Below are 27,535 nucleotides of genomic sequence, written 5' to 3'. Positions count from 1 at the left end.
ACACAAGATTCAAGTACCGGTGTGTGTATGTGCGCAATGACTTTCATTAATTGTCAACATTTTTAATATATTTTTTTTTACAAAATATAACAATTATAATTACAAACCAATATAAACAGAAGCAGTATGATATAAATGCTAAAAAATAAACAAAAGGCAGTGTTTCTACTCCCCTTCCTGTCCCGATAGTCAACGTCCAGAACCTCCTGTAAACGGTTGAACAAAAACAAACCGATCTAGAACAGCTAAGGTCAGAGCAGGGAGTAGAGGGAAAACCCCACCTATAAAAATAGAAAATGGGGAATAAATAAAGAAATCGAGTTTTCCTGCCATCGGGACAGAGAGCACAGGGGACAGATTCTCTCCCCCTGAGCAGGGGGAACGAAGCAGGCAGGCTCTCTTCAGACTAGGCGATAGCCAAGGTCCTCTAGTGGCAGAATACAGTACAGCATCAGTGAAACCTGGGGTCTGTTCAGGAGGGTGCAACGGTACGGAATAAGCAAGCGCGTTAGCTCTGTATATCACATTCTCCATCTGCAACGTTCATAAGGTTTCACCCTTCTGAACACACCCCTTTTGGGTCTTTGTCCTTCAATGCCGTTGGGCTTTTTCCACAAGGTCGGATGGGTGGTTCAGGGCAATATTCAAACCTTAAATCACACAAAAACTGGAGTTGAGATACAGGCTACAGTACCTGTGTATTCAGTGACTTACCTACAGTAGCATGTACAATAATGCGCAAAACACAGGCTAATGTGCCTACCGTGGTTGTCAGGCAATTGTGGGAGTTTGGTACTGTACAAGACCTTCAAATGTCAACATAAACTGGAAAGAGAGAACACAAGGACTCCCATCACAAACTCAGGTTCCTTATTGCAAACCCGCCAATGAATACCTGAACTGGGAACAAAGACCAATAAAATAAAAACATTGTGACAATCTCAAAAGCAGTTTCATGGTATTCCTATACAGATCTTTCCTCTGAAACGTACTGTATACAACACCTTCAGTTTCAGTTGTAGATGTTCAAGAGAGGTGGAAGCTCTCACAGTGAACCAGGGAGGCAGATCCTACCTAAGAGGTCCACAGTCAGATTGGTGATGTCATACAAGTGCAGACTGAACCCTGCTTCTAAAAACAGCCTTATCAGAACTGATAGAGAATGAGAACATCTCGTGGACATCTGCTATAATACAGCATGATGGATTCCAGGTCATGCGGTCTGTCTGCTGCTCACTGTTCCCAGTAAAAGTTGGGAAACCAGTGAGGGAGGTTAAATCACAGTCTCTAGTTCTGCTCTGAATGAGGCCACTGCAACAAACATCAGGCTAACTGTTTTGGCCTTGGAGCCATCAACGAGCCCACCAGCTTTTCCAGTCCCAGCATTATATCTAAGAATTCTCTAAGAACGTCTCCGTAGAACTACTGCCCTTCCAGAATAGACAGGTAGGTAAGCCATGTTGCTTGTGAGCAGTGGGACTCCCCTAGTAAATACTGATACAGGTAGGCCTATCTCCCGGGCAAAAAGACAGTTTCTCTCCTGGGGAGCTTCACACCATCACATGGGTGAGCTCTGGTCCAAGTTAGCTTCAACTGGCAGTACTTAGAAGTACAAACAACCCAGGCATTATTGGAATGTTCTCCAGGGTAAAGACACCCTTCTTCCTCCCCTCACTTGGTGAGAGAGCCGGAGTGCTGGACGGGAGGGGGGCACAGGGCCGAGGGACACAGGTAACTGCTGATGGCCCCAAAGTCAGAAGTGACGGAGGAGGATGGGGCAATGGCAGGCAAGGGTGGGGGCTGGGGGACGGAGGGCATGGAGAAGTCCACCTTCAGCCTCTGAGAGGCCCCACCCTCTGGCCCCATGGACAGGCCGTCTGTAAGGAAGGGCCCCAGCTGCAGCTGGTAGAAGCCAGAACCCAGGAGATGAGGCTCTGCTGGGGAGGATGTGGGGCTGCCGCTGGGCCGGGGGGAGGGGTGGAGCTGGGCATGGGGAGAGGTGGGACAGCGGACCGGGCTAGGACAGTTCAGAGAGGGCTCCTGCTGCAGGTCCTTCAGAGAGGGGAGTGGAGATAAGTGGCTGAACAGCTGCTCCCTCTGTGGGCTTGGACTGGGACAAGGAGCACCACACAGCTCCAACACCTCCATCTGCAATTCAGCATCTAGACAAGGAGAGAAGAATTACAAAGAGGGACTTGAACAAGCACTACCTCAATGGTAACTGACCGAGTCATCACTGGCATTGACATTGGGCAGTGGTTCCCTTTTTTTCTCCTTAATGTTACAATCAGCTCTACACAAAATCTTAGTTTCAGACAAGGTACAATTTAACAAGGCAGGTAAACATGGTAAGATAATTAGAACATAATTTAAAAAATAATGTAAATAAACTACTCATCAATCATTTTTGGTTACAATTCAGAAAGTATTGAGAGGAAGCCATTACAACATTTCTAAAAAAAAAAAATTCATGAGCCCTGAGATTTGATTATGGTTTAGGATTTTATAATTCATACCTTACCATAATACCATAACTTCCTGGCCTGAGAATCATAATGCCCTCAAAAGTATTTTGGAAAAGACCCTCTAGTTCTGACCACATGAAACTTGACCTCATGAAAACCTGACCTCATATCAAGCACTCCAGTGGGGTTAGTATAAGCTAGGTAGGGTTAGTGAAGCTTGTCCCCAGACCTCCCTCACTCCATCCCTCTATCTGTCTGTCTTTACCTGGTGGCCCTGTCTGGTTAGAGTCTTTACCTGGCGGCCCTGCCTGGTTAGAGTCTTTACCTGGTGGCCCTGTCTGGTTAGAGTCTTTACCTGGTGGCCCTGCCTGATTAGAGTCTTTACCTGGTGGCCCTGTCTGGTTAGAGTCTTTACCTGGTGGCCCTGCCTGGTTAGAGTCTTTACCTGGTGGCCCTGCCTGGTTAGAGTCTTTACCTGGTGGCCCTGCCTGGTTAGAGTCTTTACCTGGTGGCCCTGCCTGATTAGAATCTTTACCTGGTGGCCCTGCCTGGTTAGAGTCTTTACCTGGTGGCCCTGTCTGGTTAGAGTCTTTACCTGGTGGCCCTGTCTGGTTAGAATCTTTACCTGGTGGCCCTGTCTGGTTAGAATCTTTACCTGGTGGCCCTGTCTGGTTAGAATCTTTACCTGGTGGCCCTGCCTGATTAGAATCTTTACCTGGTGGCCCTGCCTGGTTAGAGTCTTTACCTGGTGGCCCTGTCTGGTTAGAGTCTTTACCTGGTGGCCCTGTCTGGTTAGAGTCTTTACCTGGTGGCCCTGTCTGGTTAGAGTCTTTACCTGGTGACCCTGTCTGGTTAGAGTCTTTACCTGGTGGCCCTGTCTGGTTAGAGTCTTTACCTGGTGGTCCTGTCTGGTTAGAGTCTTTACCTGGTGGCCCTGTCTGGTTAGAATCTTTACCTGGTGGCCCTGTCTGGTTAGAGTCTTTACCTGGCGGCCCTGTCTGGTTAGAGTCTTTACCTGGCGGCCCTGTCTGGTTAGAGTCTTTACCTGGCGGCCCTGTCTGGTTAGAGTCTTTACCTGGTGGCCCTGTCTGGTTAGAGTCTTTACCTGGTGGCTCTGTCTGGTTAGAATCTTTACCTGGTGGCCCGTCCTGGTTAGAGTCTTTACCTGGTGGCCCTGTCTGGTTAGAGTCTTTACCTGGTGGCCCTGTCTGGTTAGAGTCTTTACCTGGTGGCCCTGTCTGGTTAGAGTCTTTACCTGGTGGCCCTGTCTGGTTAGAATCTTTACCTGGTGGCCCTGCCTGATTAGAGTCTTTACCTGGTGGCCCTGTCTGGTTAGAATCTTTACCTGGTGGCCCTGCCTGATTAGAGTGGCCTGTGTGTAGTGAGCTCAGGGCTTTAAGAGAAAGCGGGGCGTTCGTCTGCGACGGGGTCGGCCCTCCTCCTCTGCACCGCCATGTCAACACACAGGTAGAAACACCACAGACAAACACACACAAAGCAATGGGAAAACAGACACATAAAACAATACATAAAAATGCTTTAAATCATATGTTAATAAACACAACCAATCAAACAGACAAATAATATAATAAATAAAATAAATAATAAGACTCATGTAATAAGACAGAGACAGGTGGATATGGGGTGATTTGGCATGACATATCTCTGAAATGGTACAGCTTGTGGGTGGATTCCTGCGACTTCAGAGGCAAGGGCATACAACTATCACTTATGGTTCTAGCTAACTCTTATGACCTCAGTCCTTCAAACAAGCTGTAGTGTTTGTGGTCTGTCGGTCTCAGTAAAATTATCTGGGGCGGGAATCAGGGCCAGGGCTGAGGTATAGGACTGGGGCTGGGACTAAGGCTGGGGCTAAGGCTGGGACTAAGGCTGGGACTAAGGCTAGGGACCAGGGGTTACCTTGCTTGTCCAGGTCCGTGACTGGTGGGGGTGAGTGGGGCTCAATCTGGGAACACCCCTCCATCTCCCCAACTTCTCCATCCTGCTCTCCATCCTCCCTGGAAGACAACACAGTAGGAAACTTGTGTAAACAGTCCCAACTGCACAATAACTTGTCCAAGAAGAACATTCATTTCCATTTTGAGTTTCAAACTCCCAGCATGATATCAGCTAAACATAATACTAAATAATAATTGGGAGGTTATATTGTTTACTTGTCTCTACACCTGTTGTTTACATGCAGCTTTCCTGTTCTGATAAAGATGATCCTGTCACATTCCCATCATGGTAAAGATATGTCTGCTGTGTCCACATTTCCTTTTCCTACACCATATTTAAATAATATATTCTGAGAACAATGTCATGCCAAGGAGAAGATCATAACAACCAACATGATGGGGGCATGTGCTAATTTAGCCGGCATTTAAATGCAGCTTGAGTGTCAAGTCTAGAAAGCAGGGATACAAACTGGTGAGGGCCCAAAAAGGTGACACTTTTTCGAACTGAAACATGGAAAAAAATCCCTGCCAGGGGGAAATGCAGGTTTTAACTAAGTAAACAAAGAATATGATCTACATGATCAGTCTGTGTGTGTAAAATAAAAAGTAGTTAATGTGAACCTAACTCACAGTTAATAAAATGTAAAGGAAGCGTTCCAATGATATGTGTTGCCTAGACTTTACTGCAAATGACACTCAAGTCTTAAGAAGAAAAAAAATAACTATTATTGGAGTTAGCCATGACAGCCTTTATAATAGAATGATTGTGACCACACACAACTAAATATTGCACTAGGGGATAAAAACATCTTAAAACCTTTTGTGACTAGGGGGAAGTATTTTCATTTTTGGAAAAAAAACGTTCCCGTAGTAAATGGAATATTTTGTCAGGACAAGATATTAGAATATGCATATAATTCACAGCTTAGGATAGAAAACACTCTAAAGTTTCCAAAACTGTAAAAATATTGTCTGTGAGTATAACAGAACTGATGTTGCAGGTGAAAGCCTGAGAAAAATCCAATCCGGAAGTGCCCCATGTTTTGAAAGCGCTGCGTTCCAATGAGTCCCTATTGAGCAGTGAATGGGCTATCAACCAGATTACTCTTTCTCCATATTCTCGAAGGTGTCTACAGCTTTGTGACGTAGTTTTACGCATTTATGTTGAAGAATACCTGTAAGTGGTTACATTGCGCAAGTGGTCACCTGATGCTGCCAGAGAGATTCTCGCGTAAAATACAGAGGTAGCCATTACTCCAATCGGTCCTACTGAAAAATGAATTGTCCCGATGGATATATTATCGAATAGATATTTGAAAAACACCTCGAGGATGGATTCTAAACAACGTTTGCCATGTTTCTGTCGATATTATGGAGCTAATTTGGAATATTTTCTGCCGTTTTCGTGACAGCTATTTCGCCTACAAAAATAATATTTTTGGAGAAAAGGAACATTTGCTATCTAACTGGGAGTCTCGTGAGTGAAAACATCCGAAGCTCAAAGGTAAACGATTTAATTTGACTGCTTTTCTGATTTCCGTGACCAAGTTACCTGCTGCTAGCTGGACAAAATGCTATGCTAGGCTATCGATAAACTTACACAAATGCTTGTCTAGCTTTGGCTGTAAAGCATATTTTGAAAATCTGAGATGACAGGGTGATTAACAAAAGGCTAAGCTGTGTCTCAATATATTTCATTTGTGATTTTCATGAATAGGAATATTTTCTAAGGATATTTATGTCCGTTGCGTTATGCTAATTAGTGTCAGGCGATGATTACGCTCCCGCATGCGGGATGGGGAGTCACTAGAGGTTCTGCACACGGAACCCGGTAGCGGGATGAAATTCGACAACATAAATAGTCATATTAAGCATTCATGAAAATACAAGTGTCTCACATGTTTCGAAAGTCTAGAATCTTGCTAATTGAACTGCGTTGTCAGATTTAAAAAAGGATTTACTGCGAAGATTATCTGAGGATAGAGCCCCATAAAAAACAACTATTTCAATCAGCACAGGCGTAACAAAATCACAAACTGCAATAAAATAAATAGTTTACCTTTGACGATCTTCCTCGGTTTGCAATCCAAATGCTCATTGGTACACAATGAATGGTTTTTTGTTTGATAAAATCCATTTTTATAGCCTAATACGAAACATTTTGTGAACCGCTGGTGTCGTGAATTCCGTCTCATTCCATTTTCGACAACACATTCGAGGTAAATACACAAACAGAACGTGACTTTTCCAGTCATGTTTGGTTTCATTGCAATCAACTGGTTTGTTTGTAACACAACCAAACCTGATGGGTCATTTCGCGGGACGTATTGACTGAAAGAAACCGATTTGAAGACAACAAGTAATGACATCATTGTGCACCAATGATTTGCCCGCTGTTTCGTTGATTGACTGTATTTTAACCCAATGACCACTGATCGTCTTGAAATCTAGCTGGGTAGATAGCCAATGAGCTGAGGTAAATGGCAAGATGTAATGTGGAAGACCAACCCATGTAGTAAACTCCGGTGTAAAGAGGTTAATTCGCCATTGACGATTCATACCGGAAGGAGCAACGCATGTTGCACACAGCATTGTTTTGGTAAAGAGCATATTCAGCTGTTTATATATCAATCAGTATGGCGACTAAGTCAGGAAACGCTAAATCTAAGTCTAGATATACAGATGTACATACAATTTTAGAAGAAATTGATGAGGACGATTCATTTAGCGATTCCCAAATGGAGGAATATGTTTTGAACGGAAAGGACATTGTTTTGGACTGGTAAGTTCTTCTCATGCTAATACCGTTGTTTGAAATTAATAATATAAAATATTATTTGTGAAATGAAATAGCCTATTTGAGACCACAACAATGGCCAAAGTGAAATGGAGACAGTAGATACAGCTGGTCTGTTGTAATATAATAAAGACAGTAGATCTAGCTGGTCTGTCATAATATAATAGAGACAGTAGATCTAGCTGAAATGTCTTAATATAAATGAGACAGTAGATCTAGCAGGTCTATAATAATATATTCGGGCCTCCCGGGTGGCGCAGTGGTTAAGGGCGCTGTACTGCAGCGCCAGCTGTGCCATCAGAGTCCCTGGGTTCGCGCCCAGGCTCTGTCGTAACCGGCCGCGACTGGGAGGTCTGTGGGGCGACGCACAATTGGCCTAGCGTTGTCCGGGTTAGGGAGGGCTTGGTCGGTAGGGATGTCCTTGTCTCATCGCGCACCAGCGACTCCTGTGGCGGGCCGGGCGCAGTGCGCGCTAACCAAGGTTGCCAGGTGCACGGTGTAGCCTCCGACACATTGGTGCAGCTGGCTTCCGGGTTGGATGTGTGCTGTGCGGCTGGCTGGGTTGTGTATCGGTGGACTTTCAACCTTCGTCTCTCCCGAGCCCGTACGGGAGTTGTAGCGATGAGACAAGATAGGAGCTACTACAACAATTGGATACCACGAAAATTGGGGAGAAAAAGGGGTTAAAAAAAATATATATATATAAAATAATATATTCAACCTTATGTTCCCTGTACTCTATATATATCTGTTTATTATACCTCTTGATACAGGGCTCATATGTGAAACTATTCTAACTGAACATTTTCTTTCACAGTGACACTGAGTCCATCCACCACTGAAGCTGGTTCATCCAGCTCCTGCCACAAGTGGTGTACATCTGCCCAAATGTATTTCTGCAGGCATGGATGTGCTATGGCACCTGGCATCAGCAGCATAATATTGTGTAGAGGGCTGAGGGTCTTCCAAATATTGAAATTGTTATTTTGTAAATGTGTATATATTTTTTTTCATGTTTGTTCTCCATTTTTTTTGGGGGGGGGGGGGGGGGGGGGGTGTTAGAATACCATTTTGGTATTTTGTATATAGTTATTCCATAACTTCACCAATTTGGCCACTTGGGTACATTTGGCCTACTTGTGTGGGACTTCATGATAAATGTCGTGTAGCACACTCATTTTGGAAGTTATCATTCTGAAACTGTCCCCATCATCCTATCTGAATGTTTGTTTTATCTTGTTAATTTTAAGGATGATGATACAACAATAAAAAGAAAAAACGTATGTTTTTTTCATTGTATTATCTAAACCAGATCTATTGTGTTATATTCTCCTACATTCAATTCACATTTACACAAACTTCAGAGTGTTTTCTTTCAAATGGTACCAAGAATATGCATATCCTTGGTTCTGTGCCTGAGCTCCAGGCAGTTAGATTTGGGTATGTCTTCAGGCAGAAATTGAAACAAGTTAAGAGGTTAAGTAGAAATAGAATGAAACAAACAGGCATTCTATTTTTGCTCTATTCTAGTGGTCACTATAGTAGACATCGATCAAGTTCATAAGGCTACATGTGTGCAAAAATAAAGTTCACTGAGTAAAAAATTTAATAATCCCCCGTCACTCACACACAAGTGTTACTGTCAAGTTCAACACAACAAAAGCAATATATTTGGGCTACACTGCACATTATTACATTGTACACTTTCTGCCTGTGGACATCTGTTCTACAATGTGCCAGCAGAGCATGATACCCTTTGTTGGCATAATTGATCTCTTTCAGGCAGAGTACACCTGGCATACCCCTTTTTATCCACTGTATTGAACAAATGAGAAAGAGGGAAGTGTGTGGTGTTCCTTTCACCTCTATAGTGGCATCCAGTTTAAGCCAGGCCCAGCTCCACTTAACTGTTTAACAAGCAACACCTCATTTTCCCCTAATTCTCTCATTCTGAAAATTAACCACATAACTTACTGTAGAGGGAAAACATTACTTCACAGATAGTAGTTAGTTTGTTAGCTAGTTAAAGTTAACATTTCACACAGATTGCCAGGGTCCAGTAAGTAACTAACGCGTTATAACTTGAGGAACGGCAAGGAGTCGTATAACGTTAACGTTACCAGTTATTACTATAGCGAATTGGTTAGGTTACTAACGTTAGCTCATCTGATGTTGTAACGTTAGCTGTCTGACTTTTTTAGCCAGCTAATTTTCACACCATAAACTCAATTATTTGACCTAATGTTGGCTAATGTTGCTCAACATTTCTCTGGAAAGCTATAACGGATCATTCGATCCAGCTAGCAAAATACTTAACAATGCTAACAATACTTGTTCCACCACACTTTCTCGCTCACCTCAAACTTTCCAAATGACAGTTTCCGGTTAGAGCTCATGAAGTAGGCTTCTTACCTACCTCTTCGTTATAGTTCAGGGGACCCACCGCTGTAAATGAACAGTCAAACTGCCTTCCACGCCTCTTTCCAGAGCGCACGCTGACGCTGCAACTAGCACATTGGTCGTATGTTCTCTCTTCAGTCGCGTCCTGCATTCTGTTGTTATGTGAACGCCTCGGATACAGCCAGTACTGCTCCAAACACTCATCACTCGTTCGCATACAGCCAGTACTGCTCCAAACACTCATCACTCGTTCGCATACAGCCAGTAGTCATCCAAAGCCCCCCCCCCACCCCTCGCCCAAACTTTCCTCGACGGATCTACACGAATCACGTAGGTCACCTATTTTGGATTCAAAACAGAGAATTCTGCTGAAAGGTGACTAGTTTGCATCCCTGAGAAAGGGTCATTGAGATAGACCGTCTCATATCTGCAGTGCTACTTACATGTTCCCTGACTGCAGACTGTACTTCTTGCGACCCAGCTTGGTGGTCTGCTGGGTAAAGTACTCATGGCGGTCCGACTTCTTCCACATGTAGTAATACTCCACACACTCCCCCACCGACCGTGTGCGTACCTGACATGTAAACACAGTGTGCTTTACTGTTTGCTGCAGTATGGAGATCAGTGAGTTTCCTGTCTGATCAATGCAGACAAGCAGGTTTGTACAGGTGCGCCTGTACATGTTATGATGAAGCAGCTGTCAACATTTGCATTTAAGGGGTAATGTATGATACCAGTCAATGTCATGACTGAAAAACAGAGAATTCCAGCTTTGTAGCAAATCAGGTTCTCCCCAAACCTGACGATGGAAGTTTCGGTTCTTGCTCACCTTATTGGCCTGAATGAGGTGGAAGTTCTTCCCATGAACTCGATAGCCATGTTCAAAGTTTCGACACTCTTCCTCGCTCCAGGCACACAGCTCCTCTACACAGAAGACAACAGCAGTTAGGTGGGAATACACCCTAAAAACAGACTTGAATTATGTGTAACTCATACTACAGCCCTATTACAGTAACTCACCATGTCAAGATGATAACTGTAAATCCATTCACCCCATAAGCGCCACAAAGTTTGAATGCAATGATTTCCATTATCTATATTAGAATACTGCAAGACAATTAATCATTTGTCAGCCTACACTGGAGCGGGCACAATTGGCTACATTTTCACCTACACTCCCAGCTTGGATGTGCACAACTGGAAATGCAGGATCAAAAACATTTAATAGCCTTAGTCAAGATGGCAGACCATTTCCCATATTCAAAAAGGGTTTCAGGGTAGGACTGCTGATACGAATAAGATATAAGACTCTTGTGAGCCCCGAGGTTTAGCCTAAATATTTGACCTAGGCCATTATATAGAATGAGTGTGTTTTCAAGTTGTTGGTAACATGGGTTCATGTTAGGTCTATCAAATAATTGCATTTCCAAGGGAAAGCAGAGGAAGTTCCAAAGATAGCAAAGAAGTTCCATGATCCCACAAGAAATTTGGGACATCTTTTTTAAATGCTCTGAAATTGAAAATACTAGTAGCATCCAGAGACTAAACAGCTGGAGAGCATTAACAACACATTTTTGATTTACAGGGGTGGTTATTGAGTTGAAGGATCTTAATTCAACTCAATACAATTTTGTTTTTGGGGATCAACCACCACCACCCCACCCACCACCCCTGGTGGTTAGTACCTCAACGGCAACATTGCCTTGAGTTGAATTAATCATTCGCTTCCACTAGTGAGTTATTATTGATATAAGTTTATAGAGTTGTTGTTACTAGTAAGGTATTGCAAGAAGATGCCAATGCATACTAGACAGCAGTAGTAAATGTGTAGTGAAAGGTCTTACCGCTGAATACTTTCACATTAAAGCGCAGTCTTCTCAGTGCCTCCTCTGCATTGAAGCTGCATTTCACCAGCTCATACAGAGCCTGAGGGAAAGAGAAAAACAGGGAAACAGTTGTGACTGAAATCTGTGACGTCGACCACAATGTGAACTCTGTAGAAGTTACTCAACATTCAAACAAAGTTAATTGGCCAACAAATGTATACTGGACAAAAATATAAAAATATAAACGCAACATGTAAAGTGTTGGTCCCATGTTTCATGAGCTAAAATAAAAGATCACAGAAATGTTTCATACAGACAAAAAGCTTATTTCTCCAAAATGTTGTGCTCAAATTGGTTTACATCCCTGTTAAGTGAGCATTTCTCCTTTGCCAAGATATGCCTCACCTGTCAGGTGGATGGATTATCAAGAAGCTGATTAAACAGCATGATCATTACACAGGTGCACCTTGTCCTGAAGACAATAAAAAGCCACTCTAAAATTAGCAGTTTTGTCACACAACGCCACAGATGTTTAAGGTTTTGAGGGAGCGTGCAATTGGCATGCTGACTGCAGGTATGTCCACCAGAGCTGTTGCCAGAGAATGTAATGTTAATTTCTCTACCATAAGCCGCCTTCAATGTTGTTTTAGAGAATTTGTCAGTGCGTCCAACCTGCCTCACAAAGCACATGTAACCACGCCAGCCCAGGACCTCCACATCCGGCTTTTTCACCTGCGGGATCATTCGAGACCAGCCACCCAGACAGCTGATGAAACTTAGCAGTATTCTGTCTGTAATAAAGGCTTTTGGCAGGGAAATATTATTCTGATTGGCTGGGCCTGGGAGGGCATAGGCCCACCCACTTGGGAGCCAGGCTCACCCGTGTCAGCGCCCCTGCCCAGTCATGTGAAATCTATAGATTAGGGCCTAATGAATTTATTTCAATTGACTGACTTCCTTATGAACTGTAACTCAGTAAAATCATTGAAATTCTTGCATGTTGCATTCATATTTTTGTTCAGTATAGCTCTAGCCCCACTAAGTCCCACTCTGTTCTTGCTTTAGTCCCCAACCCGCTACAGTACCTGATCATTGTCTTTGATTATTTCCCCAGTGATAAGGGTGTCTTTAGTGCCCTCCTGGCCTCCCCATCTCTGGGCACTCAGTAAGAACTCCTCTACAGCATGGCCTGACAGCATGTCTGGGGTCCACAGGAGCTGGTCCTCATTCTCATAGACTGGGAGCAGGAGATGGAGAGACACAGGTATAAGGATGTTTGTGAGACAGAGGCGAATCAAAAAGTGTCAACACACTAATCCAAAATAAGCACTGATTCTGAAAGGGGAAATTTGGGGTTACCTCTCTCCTGGTCTGAGTATAGGCTGAGAGTAGGGATTTTGGCTTGGTACATTGAGCCCACCATGATGTCCTGGTAAAAGAACAACCACAGTTTCAGTCACACAGAAAACAGGTTTTTATATTTACCTCTAGAGTAATTGTAGGGGATTTGAGCGCTGTTCAGTAGTTCCCAGTGTCTCACCTTGCGTCCATCATTGGAGGGAATGGAGGTGTCGTCATCATTGTCTGAGTCTTCTTCTGAGGTGCTGACTAAGGTGCCTTTGTCTCCACTTGCTAGGGAATGGGCTGGAGAATAAAAATGGGAACATTTGTTACACCACTATATAGTGGTGGAAAAAGTACACAAATGTCATACTTGAGTAAAAGTAAATACACCTTAATAGAAAATGATTCAAGTAAAAGTGAGTCACTCAGTGAAATACTACTTGAGTAAAAGTCTAAAAGTATTTGGTTTAAAACATACTTAAGTACCAAAAGTAAAAGTATAAATCACTTCAAATTCCTTATATTAAGCAAACCAGGCAGCACCATTTTCTTGTGTTTTTAATGTTCTGATAGCCAGGGGCACACTGCAACATAATTTACAAACAAAGCATGTGTGTTTAGTGAGTCAGACAGATCAGAGGCAGTAGGGAGGACCAGGGATGTTCTCTGTTTAGTGAGTCAGACAGATCAGAGGCAGTAGGGACGATCAGGGATGTTCTCTGTTTAGTGAGTCAGACAGATCAGAGGCAGTAGGGAGGACCAGGGATGTTCTCTGTTTAGTGAGTCAGACAGATCAGAGGCAGTAGGGACGACCAGGGATGTTCTCTGTTTAGTGAGTCAGACAGATCAGAGGCAGTAGGGACGACCAGGGATGTTCTCTGTTTAGTGAGTCCTCCAGATCAGAGGCAGTAGGGATGACCAGGGATGTTCTCTGTTTAGTGAGTCCTCCAGATCAGAGGCAGTAGGGATGACCAGGGATGTTCTCTGTTTAGTGAGTCAGACAGATCAGAGGCAGTAGGGATGACCAGGGATGTTCTCTGTTTAGTGAGTCAGACAGATCCGAGGCAGTAGGGATGACCAGGGATGTTCTCTGTTTAGTGAGTCAGACAGATCAGAGGCAGTAGGGAGGACCAGGGATGTTCTCTGTTTAGTGAGTCCTCCAGATCAGAGGCAGGGGATGACCAGGGATGTTCTCTGTTTAGTGAGTCCTCCAGATCAGAGGCAGTAGGGATGACCAGGGATGTTCTCTGTTTAGTGAGTCCTCCAGATCAGAGGCAGTAGGGAGGACCAGGGATGTTCTCTGTTTAGTGAGTCCTCCAGATCAGAGGCAGGGGATGACCAGGGATGTTCTCTGTTTAGTGAGTCCTCCAGATCAGAGGCAGGGGATGACCAGGGATGTTCTCTGTTTAGTGAGTCCACCAGATCAGAGGCAGTAGGGAGGACCAGGGATGTTATCTTGATAAATGTATGAATTTAACCATTTTCCTCACCTGCTAATCATTCAAAATGTGACAAGTACTCTTGGGTGTCAGGAAAAAAGTACATTATTTTCTTTAGGAATGTAGTGAAGTAAAAGTAAAAGTAGTCAAAAATATAAATAGTAAAGTAACGTACAGATACCCCAAAAACTTAAGTAGTACTTTAAAGTATTTTTACTTGAATACTTTACACCACTGCCAATATGTAGCATTCTCATAATACTACCCAATAACACCTTCCCGGTACAACAAATCAGTCTTGCCATAAAAGAGCACTCGGACCATTTAAAAAATATATTGATGTGATATGACAGGAAGGGGATTCTCCTGAGTGGTCGGCTGGGTGGGTGGAGGTCTGTTAATGGAAAGTGGTAGCTGTGCTGGGAAGGGAGGAAGTGTGTCATACCCATTATATAGTATGATACTGTATAGGACATCAGTGGTTGTACCTCTTAGGTGGCGGCGGAGGAGGTCGGAGGCATGGGAGGTGACAGAGGGAGTGAGGTCATCAGCTGATGACTCCTCTTCATCTTCTCCTGAGAACAGATCCTTAGCTATCTGGTCCTGGAAGAATGGAACAGTCCATTACTGTCTCAATGGAACAGTCCACTACCTTCTCTCAGGATCACACACAGTAAAGTAAATGGCATTTATGATATATGAAAGTAATTCTGTAATTGTCATGTTTTCTGAGTGTTTATAGATAAGACAGGCCATCAAGAAGCAATCTTAACTAATTTCTTTACGGACCAAGTCATGATTATCCATGAATCCATGAAAGAATCAATAGACATCATGTCAATGCCAAAACATGTATCATGCAATGCTTTTGAATGCAGGAGTACACAGCTCCACGACAATTAGAGTGTACTCTATGCTGGTTTTCCACCTTGCCTTTTAACTATTGATTGACTTCTGCCTGGAAAACCAGGTAGGTGCACCAATTACCAATTAATCAACGAAGTACTAAGAAGAAACAGAAACTGTCTGGACTGTGGAATTTGAGGGTCTCAGCACCCTTGATCTGATGCTTTTCTGGCTGTGTTTTCAGTTATCTGTCTCAGCTATGTCTAGGTATACCCAGGTCTCACCTTGTCCAGTGTCATGTCAGGCAGACTGGCTGACAGCTCATTGGGCTCCCTGTCCTGCTGTAGGAGGGGGTCAGACACCTCGTAGCCATACAGCGCCAGCAGCTCCTCCAGGGGCATCTCACTGCCCTACACAGAGAGAAAGGGGGACAGAGAGAGAGAGTGATCGCTCTGGGTCAATGTGGGATTGGGCGATATAATTTGGAATTATTAAATAATTGATCATCTATTACATAGAATAATGTTATTCCCTACTGGTCTGGAGGGGTGCAGTGTGGTCAAGCTTTTGAACCTAGTTGGTTTAGCCACGGAAAAATACAGGAACCTTCCCGCTAGCCATGATTGACTGAGGTAATACCTGGGCTGGACATGCCTAGATATGAGTTCGGATTGGTACCTAAAGTTGTATTACCAAAGTAGTTTGAAATATTTTGGCAAAGTTTACAGGTAACTTTTGAGATATTTTGTAGTCACGTTGTGCAAGTTGGAACCGGTGTTTTTCTGGATCAAACGCACCAAATAAATGGACATTTGTGATGTTTATAGGACATATTGGAGTGCCAACAAAAGAAGCTCGTCAAAGGTAAGGCATGAATTATATTTTTTGTTTCTGCGTTTTGTGTCACGCCTGAAGGGGTGAAATATGCTTCTCTCTCTTTGTTTACTGGGGTGCTATCATCAGATAGTAGCATCTTTTGCTTTCGCCGAAAAGCCTTTTTGAAATCTGACATGTTGGCTGGATTTAGCTTTAATTTGCTATCTTGCATGTGTGATTTAATGAAAGTGTGATTTTTATAGTAATTTATTAGAATTTGGCATTTTCCCTGGCTTTTGGCCAGGTGGGACGCTAGCATCCCACATTTCCCAGGGAGGTTAACATACACCAGTTATGCTATTTTGGACTACCAGGCTACTGATGTCATGCAGCCTGTCGTTTTTGTGTTTATACTTTTTCACAAAGACAAGTTTAATGTCGGACGACAATAGAATGTTCATGATGACCCTGCGACAACTGGATACAGACATGTCAATAGACGTAATATAAACCAGCCGTCTTGAAATCTTTGGTTGTTTAGTACACTACCGTCGTACTCACTCTGTTTAGCATATGGACTCACGTGAATCCTTAAATAGATGGTTTGGGCTAAGGCTTAAAAGGGTGTGAACAATGCTGAATGGGTGTAGACAATGCAGGGCTCTCCAGTAGGTGTACCAAAACATTCAAGGGCCATTTTCTCAAAAGTGTGGTTACAAGTTTATCAACTTTCAAAGCAGAATTACTTTCCCATTGTTCCTCGACTGTAGTGTATGATATATCATTTTCTAGCTCTGAGTCTTTACTTTTATCCAATGTAAAAAATACAAAATAAATTCAAATGTTGCTACTTAAGACCAAATCAAGCCGGTTGGTCACATAGGTTATTTTATTTTTTATTATATAGGCCTAAATCATAATCATATTGCAGGACATGTCTCTCCTTTTCTGACATGACTGGTTTATTCCCACTAAACAACAAATATTAGCCATGGATGCTCAAAAGTAAATAGACTGGTAGCCTATTTAAAGTATTTGAAAGTATGTGTAGGATACAGCATTGTTGTGAGAAAGAAGCACAACATAGCCCATTTAATCTCTGAGCCTACACCAAGGAAACAAAATCATCTATTGATCAGCAAAATATTGAACAATTTGTATTTTGCATAGAAGTGTGGGCTGTAGCATTTACTTTTAAATTGTTTGAAAGGACAATCAATCTTGTAGAATGTGTACTCACAGTGTGGGGGCATGCTGCCATCTTCATTGGGCGGCACCTAGGCTCTTCTCCAGTTCCACTAGGGCCCTGGACTCCTCCTCCGGCCCCTCATAGCCCTGCCTCAGGATCTCCACTAGGCTGCGTCTGTGATCTCCAGAGCCCATCGAACCAGCTAACACACACACACACACACACACACACACACACACACAGTTACCATCTTGGAGGATCAAGAGGTGCCTGTTCATCCCATTATAGATCAGCTGACCCTTGGCTTCTTCTGAACCACCCTTTTTCAACTGAAATTGAGAGCTGATGACTGGTTCTACAGTGGACAGCTGGACACACCCACAGACTGAGGAGCAACAGTACAGGTATAATGCCCACAGATATTATGCTTTCTTACTTGTTGAAGCATGTATAAGTCTTTTTCATGCCTTATTATAATGGTATGTCTTAATGTAGCAAATTGTCAATTGTCAACTCGAAATTACTTTTATTTAGGCAGGATCATTGTGAGATGATAATAAGACATAAGACCTGTCATACTTGCTTACGAGAAGTCCTCAAATGCATTATAGAGCTATAATAAAGCAATAAGGCCCGGGGGGGTGTGGTGTATTGTCTATATACCACGGCTAAGGGCTGTTCTTATGCACAAAGCATCGTGGAGTGCCTGGACACATATTGGCTATATACCAAATACCCCCAAGGTGCCTTAATGCTATTCTAAACTGGTTACCAACGTAATTAGAGCAGTAAAAATACATGCTTGGTCATACCTGTGGTATATGGTCTGATATACCATGGTTGTCAGCCAATCAGCATTCAGGGCTCAAGCCAATAATGCATAGGCCCAACTGTCATATTAAGTAAAGTGTTACCAGTCTTTCTACTTGCCTTACAGCCACTCATGAATTAAAGAACGGTCAAAGTTTATCCAACAGTGGAAACTAATGGTATTACAAAAATGTAACCGTTTGGCCAAAAAGACAAGCCATGAAGATAGGACGAGTTGACCTATGACAGTGGTTCTCAAACATCTCCTGGGGGACCCCTAGACATTCCACTATTTTATTTGATCTATTCCAAAGCTAGCACACCTGATTCAACTTGTCAACTAATCATCAAGGCTTTGAGTTGGTCAATCAGGTGAGCTAGTTCAGGGCTACAACAACTTTTAAGAGTTACTTTTGACCTTAAGTAAATAGAGCAGTGGTCTACTTAAAACTCTTGGTCGGATACTTTCACAAACAATACATTAGTGACAGCCTGGTAGCCCTACGTTTACAGCCACTTTGTAAAGCTTGGTCCACTCCACTTTAGGACGCGTTGACCAGGGCCAGGGCGCTTTCCTGTAACTTGGTGCTGAACGTTCCTTCCTCTGACACACGAATGACCCGAGAGAGGAAATAGTTCTAGAGGTTGCGTTTTCACCCGAAAAGACACCAAGAAAGTATCTGAAATAAGTCGGACTTCTCTCAAAGTTTGTAGTCAAAATGCCTTGCTATAACGGAGCACACCTGGACCACTTCTTCAGCACCACCGTCTAGCCGGTCTCCCATTGTTTTCTATAGCGCACGATCTGGCAAATTGGGAATGGCTTTTTAACGCGAAGAACGCGGAGAGGCAAGACGGACAAAATACCCCCATTTTACTTCGTTAGTTATCAACCCATGGCTAGCTAACTCACAACCCTGCGTAACCCGTTGATACGATTGCCAACATCGATATCTGCCGTCTAGGATGACAGAGGCTCTCAAATGCGGAGCTGTTTCAAAATCATTAGTCCTCATGTTCCTCCCCAAGCCTTTTTGCTCACTTACCTCCGCCATTCCGTTTCTGCGCAGGCTGAGGAATGCCCGGATGTTGTAGAGCTATGGCTCTAGTCTAGCCTATGTACAGCCAGCCGCTGAGCCTCAGCAACAGCAGCCCTATTTTATTGCTGCAACATTTCAGCAACCGCGATGACAGTCAACTACATGAAAAAATAAAGAAATGAGACAGTACCCCGTGTACTATTCACACAGACGTCTGGTATTGTTACAAGCGTTCATAAACTTGACATCAGTCTTGCTGAAAATAACGAACAAAGCACAATGATTGCAGTTCAGATGTTTGTAAAGTAGTCCTTTGAAATTGATATCACATGTTTGTTCACCTATGACCCTGAATAGCCAATGTAGCCAATCTGATTATCATGGGCTATATTTTCCCAATAATTGAATTGACAGTCATCTAGTTTAGTAAAGAATGATGGTCTACCCATGTGAGTAGGCTCCAGTAGGCTGTACAGACAAGCTATAAGGAACATCATGGTCACTCTAGATAGCAGAAAAAGACAACAGACAACATAAAACTTTGTTTGACTCCCACATAAATGTTTGCTAGAGTGTGTGTGACCCAATGTTACATAGTCACTGCCTTGATCTCATTGGATGGGAGATAGATACTGTATGAAGGGAGGGGGCAGAAATGGTCAGAGCTGATAAAGGTATAAGAGGGAATATGAGGGCTTCCCCAGTCCCCAGTGCTTCCATGAGATAGAGAAAGACAAATACATGTATGTGAATGTATGACATAGCAATATGACCCATTTATAAGTCCTAAATGGTGACACTACACAAACTTAGAAAGTGAAAACTGCATTGTGGTATATATAGAATGACATAGTCAACTAAATAAGATGAGCCAACAGTAACTGGATGACAAGGCTGAAAGTAGACTACTTCAAACAATAATAAATGGAAGGAGGAAGAGCCTATCACAAAGTGTCAACTAACCAGTCGGGATCTGACAGGAATCAGCAAGTCAAAAATTACCAGGCAAAACCTTTGCTACACGCCAAAATCGAGAGGCAACGTGAAGATAAATATGCTGAGGTAGACAGTGTGTTGTACATGCTCTGTAAAGGGGCAAAACTAAACAAAGAGCAATGGGGGAGAAAGGACGGAATTTCAAAGAGAAATAAAGGTGACCATGAGCATGTATTCTTGATTTGTCTCCTCTTTGTTTTCCTTCAATTCCCTTGTGTGGGCAAAATTCCAGCAGGTATGATACGAATTCAGTTGATAAGGAGGAGACAAGGTTTTTCTTCATGTACTGTAATAACTCTATCATTTCAATCATAACTTAGTAAATTGTCTTGCACTCTGTGACAGCCACAGATTGTCATTCTTTGAATGCCTCTGGTATAAGGTATCCTGATGTCCTCTATGTAAGTGTGCTGTGTGGGGCTGTGATGAATCTGTATTTGTGTGTGTGTGTGTGTGTGTGTGTGCGTGTGCGTGTGCGTGTGCGTATATGGTAGAGGGCCACATGCTGTCCTTTGTCACTGTGACAAGTGCTGACATGATAGGTTAAAATGGTTAACAAAGGCAAACGCAGTGACTACTGTTTTTTTTATTGTTGCAAAATCGGACTTCAAAGTATTTTTCTGTCTAGACAGACAGAAATGTTTCAGCAAATCAGAACAAATCAAGCTGCATTTATACAGCACATTTCAGATATGGAATGCAACACAATGTGCTTCACAGGAAAAAACAAAATTAAACATTTACTACTCATCAAACATAAGAGGATAAAAAAACTAAAGAATAACAATAAAAACTGAATAACTAAAAAGCACCCTAAGGAAAAGCAAAGCTAAAAATGAGTGTTTTAAGATCTCTTTTAAAAATGTCCACAGTGAAAATCAAAATCCTGCATAATTTCCTAGGAACGTGAAGCGAGGCGGCCATCTCTGTCGGCGCCGGCCGTTTGAACCCCCTTCAGGTTCTCTGGCAGGCTATTACAGAGGCTGGTGGCATAGTAACTAAAGGCTGCCCCTCCATGCCTCTTGGTCCTAGGCTTTGTGATAGTTAAAAGGCCAGTGCCAGAGGACCTGAGGGACCTACTGGGTACATAACTAAAAACATGTCAGACATGCATTGGGGTGCACAATCGCTGATTGATTTAAAAAACAATCTTAAAATGTATTCTAAAACTCACAGTCAGCCAGTACAGAGACCTTAAAACCGGTGTAATGTGTTTCTCTGTTTGGTCTTCGTCAGTACCTGTGCTGCAGCATTCTGCATGCTTTGCAGTTGACCAATGCCTTTCTTGGGTAGACCAGACAGGAGAGTATTACAGTAGTCAAGTCTGCTTGTAAGAAAAGCATGGATGAGTTTCTCTGTATCAGCCTGAGAGAGAAACGTACTGCACCTTCGCACTATTCCTCAGGTGGTAAAAATATATTTTGGTTACATTCCTAATGTGTGATTTGAAATTTAGTTCATAATCTAAAATAACACCTAGGCTTTTTACCTGGTGTTTTATCTTTATTGCCCGTGAATTAAAATGTGCGGCTAGATTCTTTCTCTGTGCTTTGACTCCAACAATAAGTACCTCTGTCTTGTCTTGATTTAGCTGGAGGAAGTTGTGAGCCATCCAAGTATTTAAATCCCTAATACAATGTTATAATTTATCCGTGGAGCTAAAATCCTCTGGTGACGCAGAAATGTAAATTTGTGTATGGTCTATGTAAACAGTTAAAATAATTCTGTGCTTTCTGATGATGGTGCAAATGGGTAACATATATAAACCGAACAGTACCGGACCCATGATACTCCATGATATATTCTAATCAACTGGCTTGTTCTTGTGTCAGGAAACGAAATACCACATTCATCAGACAATATACATGGCCATTACAACAGATCAAAGATTTTTGACCACATTCGTAGTTTGCCTTTGTAGGGCAATATAGGGCTGCTGATACTATACTGCCCATAGGACGGACACACGCACACACGGTCCAATTAATCCAGCCAACAACAGAAAGGGTTAATTAATCAGAAGGAGTGAGAGATTTGCATGTTTCTCATTCATTTCTTTGTTCTGTACAGGACACCTACAGATTACCCAGCTCTGCCAAATTGCCATGTATACAAACGTGAGTAAATCACAACAAGTATATGTGGTCCCTCTTCCCTCCCTTCCACTCAGTCTCATTGCCCCTGTAGATGACTTTCATTAGTAATGAGCAGGACACAGGAGGATATGAAGGAGGAGGAACAGAGACACGGCCAAATGTCTTCTGACTTGATTAATATACATACCTAATTCTGTTATTTTATACGGCCGGCAAATTAAAAGAGCTGGCCACTTCATTCCGCTGCTTCGTGTTTCCATTAGCCAGAGTGTGGGGAATGGGAGGACCAGGTTAGGGATGACGCTGGTGGCAGCCTGGCTGTGTAAATTAGTGGGCGTGTCCCAGGGCTTGATCAGTACAGTATGTAGAGTATTCATCAAGAGGCAGCTCCTCCCTTACACACGCCCTGGATGCTTTTAATTGCTCCTGGTAAAATAACTTTAAGAGGCGTTACAGAGTGGGACATGGAGAGGCTTCCTTTGCCTTGTGTGTGTGTGTGTGTGTGAGAGAGAGAGGGAGAGAGCGAGACAAGCTGTCAATTTAGTTTTTTTGGTGCAGATGCACAACTGTTGGGGGTGTGTTACGTGTGTATGTGTTGACTCAAATTGGGAGAGAAATTGCCCACAGACACCAGCAACAAGTTTAGTGGTCCTGACCTATGGGGACAGATTCATTACGAGAGGGAGGATCCAAGGACAAAGCACTGCCCTAACAATAGAGACCATGCCTGCAGTAGCACAGCAGAGGTGCAACAGCAAAGGGGGCCTATTGTATTAACTCTGAGAGCGGAGTCCTATCTGAAGGACTGTGTGACAGTGTAACTACTGCAGCACTGAATGGTGCTTGCTTGGTAGGACACAGAAGTTTACAGGATATATACGTTCCTGTAGGGATTTACCCAGACAGGTCAAATGGTAGGACACAGAAGTTTACAGGATATACACGTTCCTGTAGGGATTTACCCAGACAGGTCAAATGGTAGGACACAGAAGTTTACAGGATATATACGTTCCTGTGGGGATTTACCCAGACAGGTCAAATGATAGGACACAGAAGTTTACAGGATATATACGTTCCTGTGGGGATTTACCCAGACAGGTCAAATGATAGGACACAGAAGTTTACAGGATATACACGTTCCTGTGGGGATTTACCCAGACAGGTCAAATGATAGGACACAGAAGTTTACAGGATATACACGTTCCTGTAGGGATTTACCCAGACATGTCAAATGGTAGGACACAGAAGTTTACAGGATATACACGTTCCTGTAGGGATTTACCCAGACAGGTCAAATGGTCAGAAAACTCCTGCCCCTGATGAGAGTTTAAAAAATGAGAGTACAAAAATCAACACTTATATTGAAAATAAAAAGTATACATTTTAGTTAAGGTGCAAATCCAGGTGGCAAACGAAAGTTAATTAATAGGGAAAAAAATAAAGACCTTGAATTTTCATCAGTGCACAGGCTGGTGTCTGGCACTGGTGTCAATGTTATCTGTGGTATGAATGCCCCCATCCTTCCCTCCCCCATCTCAGCCCATCTGTGCCCACCAGCCTCCTCTACTCAGAGCCCAGAGCAAATTAGGTCTGATTTTAATAACCCAAGGGAAGGGAACTGTTGCATTGTTTTACTAATAGGGAGGAGGAGTGTTTGTTGAGAGTTAATTTAATAGATTGCTTTGAAGAGTAAGTGTGTGTGTGTGTTTGCCAACATGTGGTGGTTGTGGGGGCGTTGCACATCTCTATAAAATTGAGAGGGTTGAGTGTTGCTCCAAGACACTTGTGCAGAGCCATGCTTTGTGACGGACCAATGTCAGGAGAGAGCCTACTGAGTCCAGCTCAGACAGAATTCCACTCAGTGGGGACAGTTGATGTCTTGTCAGAATACACCCTGATGTTACCGGGGGAAACCTTGGAGGACCACAGCAATACCAGCAAATGTGAGTTTGATAAACGTGTTGTAATTTACATGTTTATATTGTATTATGTACACATAATTATGTTTTATTATAATCATTGTCTTATGGTAGAGGTTAAAGTTTTGATTGCTATAGTTGGTTTTGAATACATCAAATTCAGTATTTTCATCATTCGTTGTGATACAAATAATGTTACTAGATAAAACCTGTAACCTAAACACACCAGTGAGATGAGAACGTTTTTGCTGAGACATGTAAAGATTAAACGTTTAATGTTCCCTCATTGACTTATTCTTGATTACTGTTGATTATGAAAAAAATATTTAAGTCTCTTATCATGAACATGCTGTAAAAAAGACTAAAACTTCACAATGTTTATGTTGATGCCATGGAAAGGTAATTTTCAGTACAGCATTCCCTGTAATTCCAGTGGGGCCAGGGTGCAATGAGGAGTCATGTCCACAGGGGGCGGTATGGCCCTGCGCTGGCTGTGGAGAGTCCATTAGAGACCCTGTGGTGCTACAGGTTGGGTCAAACCAGCAGTGGCACACAGGGTGCCTGTGCTGTGACGAGTGCCACTGTCCCCTGGGAGAGAGTGTCAGCTGCTTCCTGAGGGACGGGAGGACCTTGTGTAGGACAGATTATGCACGGTGAGTCAGCAGCTTTGGTGGGACAGTAGAGAAGTTGTAATGATAAAGATGAACATTGTACGGTCAACTTTGTGTGTATATTATGTTTCTATTTTTTTACTCTTTGAATGTGTTTGTTGATGGTGTGTGTGTGTGTGTTTGTGAACAGCTTCCAACCTGTCATTTTTAACCATGTGAATGTCTTTGTTATTGATTGTGTGTGTGTGTGTTAGACTATTTGCAGAGAAGTGTGGAGGCTGCGGGGAGGCAGTACTGTCCTCTGACCTGGTTGTGAGGGCAGGAAGACAGAACTATCACCCTGACTGTCTGCACTGCTCGCTCTGTGGTGCATTACTCATGCCTGGGGATAGCTTCACCCTGGGACCAGGAGGACCATGCTGCCAGGCAGAGCACACGATGCCAGAGCAACAGATCCAAAAAGCAGACTCACTAAAGAAAAGAAAAGGTCTGTGAAGTTTATATGCATAATAAAATAGATGTTTTTCCCTTTAGAGTTAATGATAATTATGAAACTGTCTCAAAGGTCTGTCTCATCTTTCCCTGTAATCGGTAAGTTTAATGTTCTTTAAGTTAAGTTGAACCATTCTCACCTATGTCAGGGTCAGGGAGAAGAGGAGGAGTTTGGGAGAGAAGGGGGTTGGACAGGGGTAGGAGTAGAGGGGTGCGGGTGCGGGTGCGTACCATCCTCAGTGACACCCAGCTGAAAGCCTTGTGCACCTGCTACTCCCAGACCCCCCGGCCTGACGCAGAGGTCAAACTCCAGCTGAGTCAGCTGACTGGCCTAAACAAGCGGGTCATCAGGGTGTGGTTCCAGAACAAACGCTGCAAGGACAAGAAGAGCCACGCCAAAAAAGGAGGCAGACCAGTGTCAGACTTGGACTTTACAGTGAGTAGTGTGTGTGTGTGTGTGTGTGTGTCTCTCTCTCTGTCTGTCTGTCTGTCTGTCTGTCTGTCTGTCTGTCTGTCTGTCTGTCTGTCTGTCTGTCTGTCTGTCTGTGAACACAGTTGATCATCACTCACTATGTTCCAGGCCTTGCTGTGTACTGCAGCCAGACCGATGGTGGTCCTCTCTCCTGAGCCCCCTGACTTTGCCCTCCAGATTTACGTCTATGAGTCATCATGGCAACCACTTGACGGCCAAATCAAGCTCTCAGCTGACCATGACGAGCTGACCCTCACTCATATTTCCCAGGTAAATCAGAGTGTGTATCAGGTAGTGTAATGTCCCTTTGTGTGACATATCAGACCCTGATTATGACTGCAACAAGCTAACCTTAGACCTACACCTTATACTGTAGATTGAGACTATAATTGATTGGTATTAGCTACTCCTTTATCCAGTTTCATTTGTCAGCCCTGACTGTGGTGGCCAACACTCATCATTTCTCTTTCACTTCCCCTCAGAGAACGTGTTTTTCAGAAGACCTGGGGTCTCCACCGCAGCAGGGTGATGAGTACGCCGCCACCATTCGGACTATCTAGACAGCCACCATCCCAACATCCTCACTGAACTGTTACTGTAACTGAGTTATCAAGACCCTGTGTCTAATCTGAAGGGGCTTCAAGCAGCTTTAAATCATGTAATTAGTTATTTAATGTATGCTATAATTATTAAAATAGTTCCCAAACAGGAGAATGTTGTGTTAGGGGAAAAAAGATTACATCATTTGGGTCCCAGTTCTGCATGTTCTGTTTTCTGTATGGGTAAATGGATTAAAGGTTATGGGTCAATGAGACAGAACAAAATGTGCACCACTATACTATGGCCCATGCAGCACACAGTGGTTTTAGACCATGAGGTTTCATCCAGGCCGCCAGTCATCACATGAAGCCTTAACTTCTGGCAGACTATGGTGTGATCTGTCAACATGTGATTTAAACACAGTCTGTTTGCATAGTCACAGTCTGGGAGTTTGCGTTTGGGAATTAATTAAATCTCCACAAAACCAAGCCGCCAGATGTCATCTCTATTGGAACATATTTCATTCCTAAATGTGAAACTCGTATTCTGAACTGATTTATATTTTCTGATTGATTGTCCTGGACATGATTATTCATTCTGTCTACATCCACTTTACAACAACTCCAGTGTGAAACCTATTATTGTAGAAAGCAAATCTGAACAACTTGTTCCTTCTTCCTGTTTGACTGAAAAGGCATTTAGGTTTTAAAAATCCTGCTGCAGGCAGATAATGTTAATGGCCATTTCACCCCACAAGGGGGCAACTTTTTTCAGTTCTTCAATGGCAAAGGTGCAAGATTGAACAACAAGTTGACACAATAACCCTAAAATCCATCTAGGCTGTGTGAAAATTGCAGACCGACATCTTCGAGGGACTCTGTTAGTACAATCTGTCTGTCTGCTTTACATGTCCACATGCCCTCTCAACGTCACAGCTCCCACTACCACTGCATGCGTTCTCCCATAATGTCTTTCAGACATTATATCACTTCCCACTCAAAACAAACAAATACATGTTCACTCAATTTCATCTATAACTTTTTAACTCTTTCATACACTTCTTGTATGAAGAATAGAGTGCTACCTCATCTCTCTTTGTCACTTTATCCCAAAAGTCACTCTACAGCTGCACCATTGAGAGCATCTTGACCAGCTGCATCACTGCTTGGCAGTGCTTGACTTGGGATGGAAGAAGTACAGGAGCTGTCTTTTTCCAAGTCGGTCCATTAGACTATGTTCACCGAAATTCACATAAAACTATAGAGACCTTTGATTGTTCACTGTTACTCTCCATGACATTTAACCACATTTTCATGACTATTACTATAGCCTACATGAAAAAGTAAGCAATATTGACACCGGAAAGCTGCTGTGTCTGATCCCATGTAGACCTAACACCTCCTGCCGGTTTGCCCTTGATCAAGGCTCACATGTCAACATGTGAGCTCCTGGGTGTGCACGCTTTTTCAACATTACAAC

General features: G+C 43.1%; 2 protein-coding genes across 2 annotated transcripts; one reads left to right on the top strand and one right to left on the bottom strand.

The window, feature by feature from the left end:
* Positions 1 to 53: 53 nt before the first annotated feature.
* Positions 54 to 18,654, bottom strand: LOC139410160 (mesoderm induction early response protein 2-like). Its single transcript, XM_071155611.1, is given in 13 exon segments — positions 54 to 2,162; positions 4,386 to 4,483; positions 10,064 to 10,194; positions 10,450 to 10,544; positions 11,465 to 11,546; positions 12,532 to 12,683; positions 12,806 to 12,875; positions 12,987 to 13,090; positions 14,718 to 14,832; positions 15,360 to 15,485; positions 17,132 to 17,160; positions 17,163 to 17,282; positions 18,396 to 18,654. Coding segments are annotated over 12 exon segments (1,605 nt in total). The 5' UTR covers positions 17,275 to 17,282; positions 18,396 to 18,654; the 3' UTR covers positions 54 to 1,671.
* A 5,181-nt stretch (positions 18,655 to 23,835) lies between these two features.
* On the top strand, positions 23,836 to 27,066 carry LOC139409737 (insulin gene enhancer protein ISL-2B-like). Its single transcript, XM_071155125.1, has 6 exons — positions 23,836 to 23,965; positions 24,375 to 24,594; positions 24,807 to 25,039; positions 25,194 to 25,480; positions 25,625 to 25,786; positions 25,999 to 27,066. The coding sequence occupies exons 1-6, from the start codon at positions 23,836 to 23,838 to the stop codon at positions 26,074 to 26,076; spliced, it is 1,110 nt and encodes a 369-aa protein (XP_071011226.1). The 3' UTR covers positions 26,077 to 27,066.
* Positions 27,067 to 27,535: the final 469 nt, after the last annotated feature.

The sequence above is a fragment of the Oncorhynchus clarkii genome, chromosome 5 (assembly GCF_045791955.1).
Source record: "Oncorhynchus clarkii lewisi isolate Uvic-CL-2024 chromosome 5, UVic_Ocla_1.0, whole genome shotgun sequence".
NCBI classification, from domain to species: Eukaryota; Metazoa; Chordata; class Actinopteri; order Salmoniformes; family Salmonidae; genus Oncorhynchus; species Oncorhynchus clarkii.
Note: the sequence above shows the minus strand (reverse complement) of the source record. Positions and strands in the feature narration are given on the sequence as shown.

What these genes read in the sequence shown, in the direction of transcription:
- LOC139409737 (XM_071155125.1), top strand. Translation starts at nt 23,836, where the DNA reads ATGTCAGGAGAGAGCCTACTGAGTCCAGCTCAGACAGAATTCCACTCA. An exon ending in CCACAGCAATACCAGCAAAT is followed by an intron (nt 23,966 to 24,374) that starts GTGAGTTTGATA and finishes CTGTAATTCCAG; the next exon opens with TGGGGCCAGGGTGCAATGAG. An exon ending in CTCACTAAAGAAAAGAAAAG is followed by an intron (nt 25,040 to 25,193) that starts GTCTGTGAAGTT and finishes CACCTATGTCAG; the next exon opens with GGTCAGGGAGAAGAGGAGGA.